The sequence below is a fragment of the Brassica rapa genome, chromosome A03 (assembly GCF_000309985.2).
Source record: "Brassica rapa cultivar Chiifu-401-42 chromosome A03, CAAS_Brap_v3.01, whole genome shotgun sequence".
NCBI lineage: Eukaryota > Viridiplantae > Streptophyta > Magnoliopsida > Brassicales > Brassicaceae > Brassica > Brassica rapa.
Genome location: NC_024797.2, coordinates 30,624,223 through 30,637,917, shown reverse-complemented (window position 1 = coordinate 30,637,917; position 13,695 = coordinate 30,624,223). Strand labels below are relative to the sequence as shown.

The 13,695-nt window shown below is 38.6% G+C and overlaps 2 protein-coding genes and 1 pseudogene across 2 annotated transcripts; 1 reads left to right on the top strand and 2 right to left on the bottom strand.

Moving 5' to 3' along the window:
* Positions 1 to 280: 280 nt before the first annotated feature.
* LOC117125769 lies at positions 281 to 1,488 on the top strand (annotated as a pseudogene).
* Positions 1,489 to 7,518: 6,030 nt separating this feature from the next.
* LOC117132657 (receptor-like kinase TMK2) lies at positions 7,519 to 13,009 on the bottom strand. The gene is made up of 3 exons (XM_033287456.1): positions 12,986 to 13,009; positions 10,969 to 11,042; positions 7,519 to 10,829 (listed from the first exon to the last, which is right to left on the bottom strand). Exons 1-3 carry the CDS (start codon positions 13,007 to 13,009, stop codon positions 9,056 to 9,058), a joined length of 1,872 nt encoding a protein of 623 aa, XP_033143347.1. The 3' UTR covers positions 7,519 to 9,055.
* LOC117132658 (receptor-like kinase TMK2) lies at positions 8,613 to 8,978 on the bottom strand. The gene has a single exon (XM_033287457.1). The coding sequence runs from the start codon at positions 8,976 to 8,978 to the stop codon at positions 8,613 to 8,615; it is 366 nt and encodes a 121-aa protein (XP_033143348.1).
* Positions 13,010 to 13,695: the final 686 nt, after the last annotated feature.

Sequence of the window (13,695 nt, the reverse complement as noted above, 5' to 3'; positions counted from 1 at the left end):
TTATATGGGCTTTTGTCTTTTTTTCTCTTGTGATATTATTACACAACCAAACTAAAAACGCAGACTTTTTGTCGGATACTCGAATGTCTGAAAAAAGAAATCAACCAATGAACGAACACAGTACTACTTATCCCAAAAAAAAAATATTTTTTCTTGCTAAAAGATCTATTTGGGCTAAAAGGATCTAGCTTTCCAGTATTAACGTTCCATCTTCTCCTATTCTGTAACATTTGAGCTAAGCAGAGAGAGTGGATCTTCGCCGGAGAGAAGAAAATAGGTTTTGAGATGGAGAGGAGGGCAGAGGACAATGAAGAAACCGGCGAGCCTTCCGGTGAAGCCATAAGATCTCGGCTCAGTAACAGAGCCGACCCTTTCCTTGTTGTTTGTAGGTGTTTTTAGCTTCGTTACTTCTCTTGTCGCCATTCTCTGCGTTGTTGTTAATGTCTCGATGCCGTTCGCTCCTTCCGGGACAGCCACGATGTAATAATAGTAACCCCTCTCTCTATTGTCTCTCTCTATTGATGTTTATGATTGTTTCTTGGCAGATATTCGATGGAATATTCCGGTGCTATGCTGTGTTTTAATCGCTTGTTTTGTGGTTCATCCTTAAATTTTCAAAGGTTCTTGAGTACTGGGCTGGGAGAGGAATGCTTCAGATTTTGTAAGTAACTGAGGAGCTCAAGAAAGAGACAATTGTTTGGTTGGTGTAAAGATTATATATATTGGTTTGCTTTGTATCAGTGTGGCTGTGATGACAAGAGCTTTCCCTGACTATATGACTCAAAGGAAGGATCTCTTGCTTCTTCAGAACATCGCAAGCTACATGCTCCTCGCTTGTGTGGTCTTATCTATTTTATTTCAGTAAGATGTCACATTCATAGTTCTATTATTTCCTATGTTCTCTTGCGTTACTGTTGAATCTTTTTCTTCATTATAGTTTTTGGTTGATGTAGTGGTTGTATCTTTGCTTATATGATCAATCTCTTTTCAGTTTTGGATCTGCTATGTTTGATTTGGTTTAATCTTTTGATCGTTTGTCTGAACTTCAGGAGATTTTATGCATTGGTTTTCTGAAACGTGCTAGACAGCAGAAAGAAATCTCAAAAGAACAAGCTGTCAAGGATCTTGAGGCAAGTAGTGATAGTTTGAGTTTATTGTAGTGTCTATATGTGCATTCCATTCCTCAGATGGCTTCTAAATCATTGACCCTTGATGTTGCAGGAGATAGACAGACGCAGGGAAGAACTGGAGCAATTGCTCTTGGAGCATCGGAGTAGAGACGATGTGTGAATGTGATCACAAGTACAGTAGCTTCATTTGAACAGACGAGATCAGTTTGTTTTTGTATTAAAGGATTGTGTGACCTCTCTGTTTTCATCCTTTCCACTTTGTTTGCTGCTATTGACACGCTAAGCTTGTAATACTTGTCTTATAAGAGACGAGCACTACTGATGATACTTCATGCCTTTTGCGGCAAAACATTTGCAATATGGGAAGATATTAGCTCTGTTCTTTTACAAGACGCTGCGTCAGCGGTTTGGGGCCAAATGTATAACCTTTTTTTTGTTCACGCATCTGGAGAGCAACACCGGTGGCGGTGCTTTTGCCTATCAAAAATAATCGCAGCGACTATCTAACTGCCGCTACTTTTAACAGCGTCACAAACGACACCGGAAACCTTCGCAAAAATAATCGCAGCGTCAGCTTCATTGATTTTCCACCATTTTTTTGTTTATTTTGATGCTCAGTTTTTGGCCGCAAGCCGCTGCGTCCGCGTCTTGTAAAAGAACAGAGCTATTATAGAATCACAATAATAAGAAGTCCTTCTCTTATTCAATCACAAATAACAAGTCTCAAAATCACACATTATGCATCACACCTTGCATCCATATATATAGGACTCAGAAATATCCTAAATCACTTAGTATTATCATATCTCCTAATCCTAAAAATAATCACAACTTAAAATAGGAAAAGGAAACTTGTATCTCAAGGTTATCTAACAACATTCTTCCCCTTAAGCTTGAACTTGTCTTCACACACATTTTGAACTCCAAAAAGCTCTCTCATCTCTTTGAACTTAATTCTTCCAAATAACTTAGTAAGAATATTCGCCTTCTGTTTGCTTCCCGGGATGTGATCGACCTCGACCAACTCGTTTTCCACACACTCACGTATAAAGTGAAACCTCATGTGAATATGCTTACTTCGGCCATAAAACACAGGATTTTTACTAAGTGCTATGGCAGACTTATTATCCACTTTGATCACCACTTTCTTGCTTTTCTTCCCAACAGCTTCACTTAGAAGTTCTTGCAACCATATCACCTGTTTAGCCGCTTCAGTCGCAGCCATAAACTCAGCCTCACAAGATGATAACGCCACTATTTCTTGTTTAGTTGAGCACCATGTTATAGGACTCTCACCAAAATAAAATATGTGTCCAGTAGTACTCTTGCCATCATCATTATCGACATTGTGAGAATTATCGCTATAACCTAACAGCTCAGTACCTTTGTCACGCGGGTAGTACAGTCCGAGGGAGCAAGTCCCGCGAAGATATCTCAGTACTTGCTTCAGGGCTGCACCATGGGACGTCCTCGGATCCTGCATATACCTGCTGAGAACACCAACGCTAAAAGAAAGATCTGGTCGCGTGTGTAACAGGTAACGGAGACATCCAATGGCACGCGATACCCCCTTTCATCAATCTTCATTTCATCAAGTTACTTGGAGAAAGCTGCGTTTAACTCCATAGGTACATGAGTAGAGTTACAAGAACTCATATTAGCTTCTTTTAGAATTCTTTGTGCGTATCTATCTTGCTTGAGAATGATCCCGTCATTACCTTGCAACACTTCTATTCCCAAACAATACGTCAATAGTCCAAGATCGCTCATCTCAAACTTTGCAGCCATCTCTCGTTTAAAATTATGGATAGAGGTTAAAGAAGAACCAGTAACTAGAAGATCGTCTACGTAGATGATATACCTTGGATTTGACCCGTTTTCATCCATGGTATATAGGTGTTTTACTATATATATATATATATATATATATATATATATATGTATATATATATATCTATGTTTTCTACTCTTCTAGGTATGTTTTCAGGTTCAGGTGCATTTCGGAGTAAAGCTATGACTTTGGAGCATTTTGGAGCTTAAAGGACATTTCATCCGAGCTGACCATGTAGAGGTCGACGAGAGAAAGAACAATCGATCGATGTGCATCACTGCTGTCGATCGACACCAAGAGATGCCTTGAAAAATGAAGATTAATATCGATCGATGTACACAAGTACCATCGATCGATGTCGAAACAGTGGACACGCGACATTTTGGATCCAGCGGACTTGAAGCCCAAGTCCAAGCCAAATTACGAAAATGCCCTGACGAGTTTTTAACCTAGTAGATTATATACTGCCTAAGTGTTTTGACGGCAGAGAGAGCTTTTTGTTACAGTTTTACTTTGAGAGAGGGAGAGAGAGAGTTTTGGAGAGAAGATCACTTGTGATTGGAACTCCTTGTTTTCATTTCTTTTCATCTATACTATGAATTCCCATTTCCTTATTGTCATGAATTGCTCTGCTATGTATGAGTAATTCATTTATTAGATCCAGGGTTCAGATAGGTTTGTGGGATTAGCCCCAAACTATAGATATGTCTTGTTGTGATATTCATGATAGATTTGTATTCATTGCTTGTTTTAGCCTTGCTAACTAGAACATGATCATAGGATTGCATACTCAAACACCCTTGTTATCCCATCCTGACATCTATCTATCATATTAGGACTGCTAAAGAGGGATAACCGCCAATTTAATATCTTAATAGGGCATATCATACTCGCGCATAGGCCTGGCTAGAACCCGTCGATCGATGTCCTCAACTGACTATCGGTCGACGTAGGCAAAGGTGTATCGGTCGACGTCCCAATAGGACCATCGATCGACACTCTTTCATTGTCAACATACTAACCGTTGAGACACGAGATCTAGCTTGTTAACCAGTGAAACATGCGACAGCTGATCACTAAGTTAAGCGGTTGAGCTCTAACATATCATGCATGCAACAAATAGGCATTTATAGATATTATAATCTCCAACACCTGAATAGTGGCCCTGCATCTAATATCATTTCCAATCAAGTTACATTTACTATTTACTTCGCTTGTTACTATTGCTATTTCATTTAAACATTTACAACTCTTAGAATTAATAAACACTAGATTTCATTGTTCCCTAGCTCCTTGTGGATTTGATCCCTAAGTACTACATCTGAACCTCTTTTGATGAGAGTAACACTCCTTAGGGTAATTTGAGTGGTATCAGTAGATTACGACAATAAGTAGCTCTTGGTCGTTTTCTTTGCGATAGAGTGAAGGCTCCTTTGAGCAACGCTTGAAGTTCAAGCCTCGAAGTATCTGGTTAAGCTTTATATTCCAAGCTCTAGGAGCTTTTCGTAATCCATAGAGAGACTTTTTTAACTTGTAAACCTTGTGTTCTTTCCCAGCGACGACAAAACCTTCTGGTTGAGTGACGAACACATCTTCCTTTAGCTCTCCGTGAAGGAACGCAGTCTTAGCGTCGAGATGGTGTATCTCCCAGCCATGTGTTCCAGCCAAAGCGATGATCAATCTTATTGTCTCAATACGAGCCACCGGAGCAAACACTTCATCATAGTCCACGCCATGCCGCTGAACATATCCTTTAGCTACTAAGCGAGCTTTGTATTTACTGATCGAACCATCAGCATTGCGTTTAATCTTAAACACCCACTTCAAGCCTATTGGTTTAACACCTCTAGGTAGCTCAAACAGATCCCACATATTGTTTTTCTCGATTGAAAAAATCTCGTCCTTACACGCATCAATCCAAACCTCCAGCTCCTTGGCTTCGTTGTAGTCCCAAGGTTCCTCATTAATAGCCATCAACAAACGTTCTCCCTCTATCTCAGCCATGAGAACATAGTCGTCAAGGTATGTAGGTCTCGTAGATGTTCTTGTTGATCGTCGTGGTCGAAAGCCATCATCACTATCCCCGTCTTCGCTAACTTCTTCTTCCCCCGGTTCATCATTGTCTTCAGCTGAATTTGCAGGACCAGAAGCTTCAGCGTCAGTTGGGACATCATTATCCCAACGTTTGTTCACGAGCGTGAAGTCACCAGCTTCCATATCGACTGTCTCATCTGTCCAGCACCATTGCTTGTCTTCATCAAACACAATGTCACGGCTCACAATAATGCGTTTGGTGTGAGGATCGAGTAGACGGTAAGCTTTAGATCCCAGTTCTGTTCCTAAGTGGACAAGAACTCTGGACCTGTCATCTACTTTCTTCCTACCAGCATTCTCTGTTCTAGTGTAGCACACACATCCAAAAACCTTTAAGTGTGACAGGTTTTGTTTCCGACTTCTCAACGCTTCATACAGAGTCAACCCGTCAAGAGATCTTGTTGCAACCCTATTGATCAAGTAAGTGGCATGCCTTATTGCTTCTCCCCATAGATGATTTGGTACGCTCATATGTTTTAAAATACTTCTTGTCATCTCCAATAACGTCCGGTTCCGTCGCTCTACTACGCCGTTTTGTTGAGGAGAGTACAGCGCAGTCAAGTGTCGATTGATCCCATACTTGTCGCAGTAGGACTGAAACTCATGAGATACAACGCCTCCTCTATCTGTTCGTAGCGCTCTTAACTCTGTTTTTGTTTCTTGCTCCGTACGTAGCTTAAATATTTTAAACTTCTCGAGAGCTTCACTCTTTTCTTTAATCAGTATTGTCCACATGTATCGCGAGTAGTCGTTTATGAGTACAATAATGTATCTCTTGTGGGCTGGTGTTGGTGGTGTGATGGGTCCACAGAGATCTGCATGAATCAATTCGAGAGTTTTTGAAGCTCGGAACGAGGTTGCTTGTGGGAAGGGCTTCCTGGTTTGTTTTCCCTTCAGACATGAGACACAAGCTTCAGTACTGCTCTCGACTTCAGGCACGCCTGTAACCAGTTCTTTCTTGACCATTGACCTCATGGTCTCTTTGTTGATATGACCCAACCGTGCGTGCCACATTGTAGACTCTGCACAGGTCGTTACCTTCAAACACTCAATGTGATCTGCTTGTAGCGTGACCTTGTATAAACGGTTTTTAGTTCTTGTTGTTTTAACCATTAGTAGACCATGCTTGTCGACTAGCTTGAGCGTGTTGTTCTTCATATTCACTTCACAGCCTGCCTCAGTGGCTTGTCCCAAACTAATGATGTTGCTTCGCAGCGATGGTATATAGTAGACATCTTTCAAAATTTTCTTTCCACCATTGATAATGAACCGAATTGAGCCTTTCCCCATTATATTGATTCGTGAGTCATCTCCAAAACGTACTTTCCCAGTAACGGTAGTGTCAAGCTCGAAGAAGAACATACGGTTTCCACTCATATGGTTGCTGGCGCCATTATCTAGATACCACACATCTTTAGTATCTGATTCTGTGTCAAAGGTTTTAGGGTTTACATTCTTCTCATTCAAGTAAACGACCTCGTTCATCATCAACTCATCAGCTTCTTGAGTATCTTCGTCTTTCTTTTCATTCCCTTCGGCGGTCTCTTGAAGCTTTAACATCTTATCAGGAAGTCAGTAGCGTAATGTCCAAGCTTGTCACAGTTGAAGCATGTGATATGTGAGGCATCTCCTCCACCTCGTTCTTGCCTATAGGCTTCTCTTTGTTGCTGAAAAGATCCACGACCGCGACCTCATCCTCTCCAATTTTATCTGCCACTGCGTCCTTGTCCCCGGTTATTGTAGTTGTTACCATAGACTTCGTGATTTGAACCTGCATTGGCGTACATTAGCTTCCCTGTTTCATCATTGACATCCTCTTCATCTTCTTCAGTTATTCTTTCTTCATACGCCTTTAAACGACCGACTATATCTTCATAACTTGTGGTCTTAAGGTCTAGAACTTGCTCAAGTGAAGCAACCATATGAATGTACTTCTTTCTTGGCAAGCTCTTTAAAAACTTTTTCACAAGCTTTGGTTCTTCAATTGTTTCTCCTAAGGAGGCAGATTTATAAGCTATTTCAGATAGTTTTCCAGAGAATATATCAATCGTGTCTCCATCTTTCATCTTGATTCAATCGAACTCAACCATCAAGGTTTGTAACCTTGCTTCTTTCACCCGCTCAGCTCCGACATGTCTCGCTTTTATTGCTTCCCAGACCGCCTTTGCTGTATCAATGTCGCCAACCTGTAAGACCAAAGTTTCTGGTATAGATTGGAATAAGAACACAATAGCCATATTGTTTTTCTTCTCGTATTTGGTTCCAGGGTCTATTGTTTCCCATACTTCGCTGACTTTCAGTGCTATCTTCATTCGCATGGCCCAGACAGTATAGTTCGATGAAGTTAGCATCGGAAATTTGACAGAAGTAGGTCTGCCATCTTGGTGTAACACGATATCACTTTTTTCGTCTCCCATTGTTGTCGATTGGAAACTTCAAAGTTATGCTTTGCTCTGATACCAAATATAGAATCACAATAATAAGAAGTCCTTCTTTTATTCAATCACAAAGATCTCAATCACAAATCACAAGTCTCAAAATCACACATTATGCATCACACCTTGCATCCATATATATAGGACTCGAAATATCCTAAATCACTTAGTATTATCATATCTCCTAATCCTAAAGATAATCACAACTTAAAATAGGAAAAGGAAACTTGTATCGCAAGCTTATCTAACAACAGATATAAGTATAATATAGTATAGTATTGTATAGTATAGATAACTGTTTGCTCTAAACCCAAAAAACATATAACTTTATCTTCTTCAAACTAAAAGCTACAAAGACAATCATGTCAACGGAAAAGATTCAGTTTACATCTCTACTCTTCATTTTCTTAATTGCTTCCTATCATTTTTCAATCATTTGTTAATATTTTATTCTTCTTTTTCATATAAATAATAACTCTAGATAAAATAAGTTAAATCAGTTTTTTTTGTTTTTGAAAAATTATTCATATTACTTGTTTTAAATGATTTTCAGCTGCTGAATGGAAGTACCAAGATTATTGTAAAACTGATGACGACTGCATAAAAGTATATGTAGATCATGAGATAGATCTATCATTTATGATTTACATTTTAAGTCGTCAAAAAAAAAAACCAATGTTGTTGTCTTACTCGTCAATGATATATTGATATTATCTATGACTACCTGTTATAAAATTTAAAATTAATAAAACTAAAGATATTTATAAAAATATCCAATTTAAATTAGCATGAATGCGACCTAAAATCCTTAAATGGTTCAAGTGAGAAGAGCTTAAATGGTTTCATATGTGTATAATACTATAGGGCTGAGCTTCTTTTTTAACGCTAAGACAAGTTTGATTATATGAACAAGGAGGGATACAAGATGAGATGCGTTTTTAAAATAGAACAGCCAGCAAGAACTAAGTTCTTCTGGAGACCAAGCTCTGAAGGAGGGAGACACAACATAACCAAAGCTAAACACAATTTGAAACAAAGCTAAGATTAAACAGAGAAACATATTTGAATTTACAAAACAACACCATGTATAGCTGCATAGCTTTTCCAAAACTCTTTACATTATCACACCATACTGCTGCTTCCCTTCACAATATTCTCCCATTCTGCTCGCATATCCGAAGAAACTGTATTTTCATCGAAATCTTGGATTTCGCCACTGGGTTCCCACCGCTCAATCAGCGAGGAAAGGAAGCTGACGACCTGAGCCATGTCTGGTCTCTGCTCAGGTGTCCTTGTGCAGCATTGTCTTGCTAGTTTTGCAACTTCGTATATGATCCGCTGAGTCTCCTGGTTGGCGATAATGTTTCCGTCAATAGCTTCCGAGAAAGTTTCTTCTTCACGAAGCATCTTCCTGAACCATGTTGTGATATGGATATCGTCTTCAGCTCGGCTATGGTCTGTAGCTTTCTTGCCGGTTATGAGCTCCATTAGGATGACTCCGAAACTGTAAACATCGATCTTTCTCGTAACCCTTCCATCCACTGCAGTTACAGATATTTTAGTTGTTAGTTTCGAAAATCAATTAAACAATCAAATATAGATAATTGACAGAGGAATAAGATAAGTATACAATATTCTGGTGCCATGTAACCGGGTGTCCCACGACACTTGGTCTTGACTGATTCTCTGCCTTCTTCTGTAGCAGTCACTAATCCAAAGTCAGATACTTTGGCTCGTAAATCATCCCCGAGAAGAATGTTTGGCGGTTTCAAGTCCCTATGGATGAAGCTTTGGCTATGGAGAGCCAGCGTATGGAGATACTCTACTGCTCGAGCGACATCCAACGCAATACTGAGGCGTGCAGTCCAGTCGAGTGGTCTCAAACTGTGGTCACTCCAGTGAAACAGATGTTTGCTCAATGTGCCTTGGGGCATGTACGGATAGACTAATAGCCTATCGTTTCCTTCAATGGAATACCCATAAAGAGACACTAGGTTACGGTGATAAACCTTGGTTAGAACAGTGACCTCGGATTCAAATTCTTTGAGGCCTTTACCAGCAAAATCCGCTTGGTTCATCTTCTTAACAGCAATCTCCCTTCCATCTTGCAGTGTACCTCTGTATACAGATCCAAAGCCGCCTCCTCCGAGTAAATTCTCAACTCCAAAGTTGTTCGTTGCAACTCTGAGAATCTGCATTGGGATTGCTTTGTTCTCGATGATCTCATTGTGCTCAGCCATGTCGATCTCGCTGTGCTCAGGCATCTCGGTCTCATTGTGCTCAGGCATCTCGATCTCGTTGTGCTCAGCCATCTCGATCTCGAGGTGCTCAGAAGACTGCACAAGATCCTTCTTCATTTTATAAACCAGATAAACAATGAACCCCGTGACAACCAGCAACATGACAACCAAACTCGCAGTCAAACTTCCCACGAGGATTTTGATATTCTTGTTTCCCTTACGTGAAGGAACCCCCGGACTGATGTCAGTCCCAATCTCCAAATTGCCTTTAGTATATATCACTGGCGTCCCGTTTTTTATCTTGAATTCTGGCACCTTGCCATGAAGCTGATTGTAGGAAACGTCCAGGAGTCTGAGTTCCTTCAACTTGGTTATTTCAACGGGAATAGTACCAGCCAGATGGTTATACGACAAGTCAATCAACTGAAGAGAGTCGAGGTCTCCAAACCTTGGAGAGATACTACCTGTTAGTTGGGTGAATTGCACAGCGAAATTAACGATTCGACCCTCTTTACAGGTTATGCCAAACCAATCCTGACACGGGTTGTTCCCTTTCCAACTCTTTGCAAATTCTAGGGGATAGTTAAATCCCCCAGCAATAGAAAGGAGAGTCTGAACGATGGGGTCACATGGAGAGCCAGGAGAATCTAAACAAAAAGTGTTCGTGCCTAGACTCATATCAACTCGAACCATCGAGTTAAACTTTGGCGTTGGTCCCTGAAGCAAATTACTGGAGAGAGCAACCACTTGCAGAGACTGCAGCTCAGTAAACCCTGTAGGAATGATTCCAGAAATCTGATTGCCCGTTACCTCGAAAACTCGCAGAGCTGTCAGGTTAACTAACTCCGGAGGTAGGCTTCCTGCGAATCCTTTGTTGGAGAGCCGTATGCCTGTGACGCGGCTGTTATTGTCACAATCCAGTTCAGTCCAAGTACAGTAATCTGAGCTAGTCCAATCAATATCGTCTGGATGATGCAAAGACGCCCTCAAGGCTGCCATAGCCAAGTAATCTGGTCCCTCATCTTCTAGGCTTGCATTTACCAACACAGATAAACAGAGACAGATCCAGAAAAGTCTTGTGGTACTTGAAGGTAGAGTCCTAGATAAACGAGAAACAGGCACACTATTAGTCAAACGAATCCAACATTATTCCAGCAATGTCAAGGAAACAAGTTGCATGCAGTATGAGCTACATATACGAATTCGTATACACATGCTCTAATACAAGGGAATACTACCAATGAGACACATCAGCTAATGAGAGAGTAACAAAGAAGTATACAGCAGAATACGCTTTCGCTTTGAGATTAACCTAAGAAAAATTGTAAAAGTTTTTTAGCTTATTATTCTTGCTCTTTTCTGATATTTTATTTTCCTATGAATTTTCTGGTAAAATTGCTCAATCTTGTTCTAGAATTCTCTTCTTCACACTTCAATGTTTTTGATTTGGCGTTTTATGAAGGTGAAATAAAGTGTTACTGTTTATAAAAAAAATTGAACGAAAGCTCGTAGAATCAATGATATCAAGGCTCACACTGGATAATTGAAAATTTGCTCATGGGTAAAGGGACTCTCGGGTCTGTCTCTTAGTATTAGAGTGTGGGAACCTGGTGGTGTCTTGACTAAGCTAACTAAGTGGAATGGTGTGAAGACATGTCGTGAAGATGTTTGGATAAGGAGAGTGATACAGAGATGTGTTGGTGATGTTACAAACATGGGCGGATCTACTTAGGGTAAGTATGGGGCAGTTGCCCCATATGAAATTTAAAACTTTCCTTTATATGATGAGTATATATTTCAGTTGTCCCCATTGAAAAATACTTTCTGCCCCCCTAACAAAATCTGTTTTCAAAGCTCAGTTCAAAATCTCAATTATTTTCATCTTTTTACAAAGGCATTTATTATATTTCTGTTAGCATTATTATGTTTCCAAATTTTATTGGCGACCATTAACCATTGTTTCCATTTTATATAAATAAAATCAATTTTTTTTTTGAACTTAAGAAAATCAACTTGTAGCATATAGTAAAAAATAATCATCTATTGATGCCAAAAAAATAAATCTCTATTTATTTGATATGTTATAATAAGCAGTTTTCTTTACTTTGTCGTAATATATGCAATGACAATAATATATATTTTTTTGTTTTTTTTTCATATGTAATTATTAATCCATACTATGAGTGAGAAATAAAACATTATTTAGGAAAAAAATTGTATGATTTGAATATCTGTACTTGTATTTGTGATATCATGAAAACATGACTTTTTGTATTTATAATTCTGTTATTTTTAATTTTAAATTTACTTATACAAGATTTTTTTTAGTTTCCATACAATGGATCTTGTATACTACACTTATATAGTTGATAGAAAATATATCTATAAAATATATAATGCAAATTTTATTAATAATTATTAATTGTTTCCCCCGGGTGAACTTTTCGGCTAGATCCGCCACTGGTTACAAACACTTACCTTTTTGATCTGGGAGGAGTTGTTTGTCCTACAAAGTGTAGTCAGTGATGTTTTGGTTTGTCAAAGATAAATCGGATGAACAGAGTTGGAGTGGAAGTTTTGCTTATGCTTACAAGTTAGTCAATGTACATGGATCAAGTTCACACGACTAAGACGTGGGAGTCTCATGCAATGGTCGAAGGTGATGAGATGATTTGAGCATGTTTTTCTGTGGGAGTATATTCATCACAGAGAGTTACATTCTGATTCTACTCTGTCACTATTCCGCCAAGGAGTGAAATGCTTCAATTAGAAGCTTCTGACCACTAAGGGGTTGTTATTAGATTGAAGAATTCATTAATGGAAATTCAATTAGAATTATTTTACTCCATTGTTTTTATTTTAATTCTTATGATATTAAATTGAGTTCTTTATAATTCTTGTACGTGAATATTGGTCGTTTTCTTTCGAGTCTTGAGATTCTCCACTAGCAAAGCTGTAAATGGTGCTTGACCATATCACATTACGGATACTAACCAGTAGCAAATGCATGTGTTCTTGCTTAGATTCACCAACGCCAAAGACATTTTAAGGTTTATGCCACAAGATGAAACTTTTTAGACTTTAATTCTCTTCAAAAGGAGGAGCGTCTTAGATGAATCATATCAGTAAATTATCTCTCAAGAACTGGGCCGTAGATAAGTTTGTATATGTTTGATGTCTCTTCCCGCGATGACCAGTGTTTGCTTGTTACACACTATATGATGAATTTACAATGTTTTATAATTCTTTATATACCTTAGATGATCCGTTATTCTCCATGTATACATAGCTCTGATCAAAGTGGTTTAATCCAAAAATTTCCTCTATCCAACGACTCAACCGTAATTCGATGGAGCAGATTTTGCTTGATTTCTTGCTTGATCGGATTTTGCTTGATTTCTTGCTCTGGTCAAAGTGTTTGCTTGATTTCAAGACAGAAAATGAGACAGCAGAATCAGAGTAGATAAATTTTTTTTTTTTAATTGTAAATAGCCTCGTTGTTATTATAGATTACAGATCAAAAGTATGAGAAAGGGAAGAAGCAATAAATGGATGCTTTCGATTTTCCCCTTCAGTCAAGAGGGGCAAAATCACAAAACTGTCCAGATATATTAACATCACTACTACCAAATTCCTTTTAAATCTCGCCTGCGAGACATTAGTTGGCCACATATATTTGATACAAATTATGAACATATTTATGTTGTTCACTTATAATAGGGAAAATTTTTGTAAGCGCCGGCGAGAGTTGTAGAGATTAATTTTTTTGTTTATATTACAAATCATATAATCTGATAAACAAATAACTAAGAAGAGTTCATAGTTTTAGAAAAAATAACTATTAGTATATGAACCAAATAATTAATAACATTAAAGTTTTCTTTAAGTACTAATGGTATTCCGGCGCTACGCGCAGGGTTCAGATGTTTTATTTTTAATGAATTTTAAATTAAATTTATGGTTTT

Coding starts and splice junctions, on each gene's coding strand:
- LOC117132658 (XM_033287457.1), bottom strand. CDS start 8,978: ATGGAGCTCATAACCGGCAAGAAAGCTACAGACCATAGCCGAGCTGAA.
- LOC117132657 (XM_033287456.1), bottom strand. CDS start 13,009: ATGGAGAATAACGGATCATCTAAG. Junction 11,043..12,985: donor AGAATAACGGATCATCTAAG/GTATATAAAGAA, acceptor AATTTTTCTTAG/GTTAATCTCAAAGCGAAAGC. Junction 10,830..10,968: donor TTAGCTGATGTGTCTCATTG/GTAGTATTCCCT, acceptor TCGTTTATCTAG/GACTCTACCTTCAAGTACCA.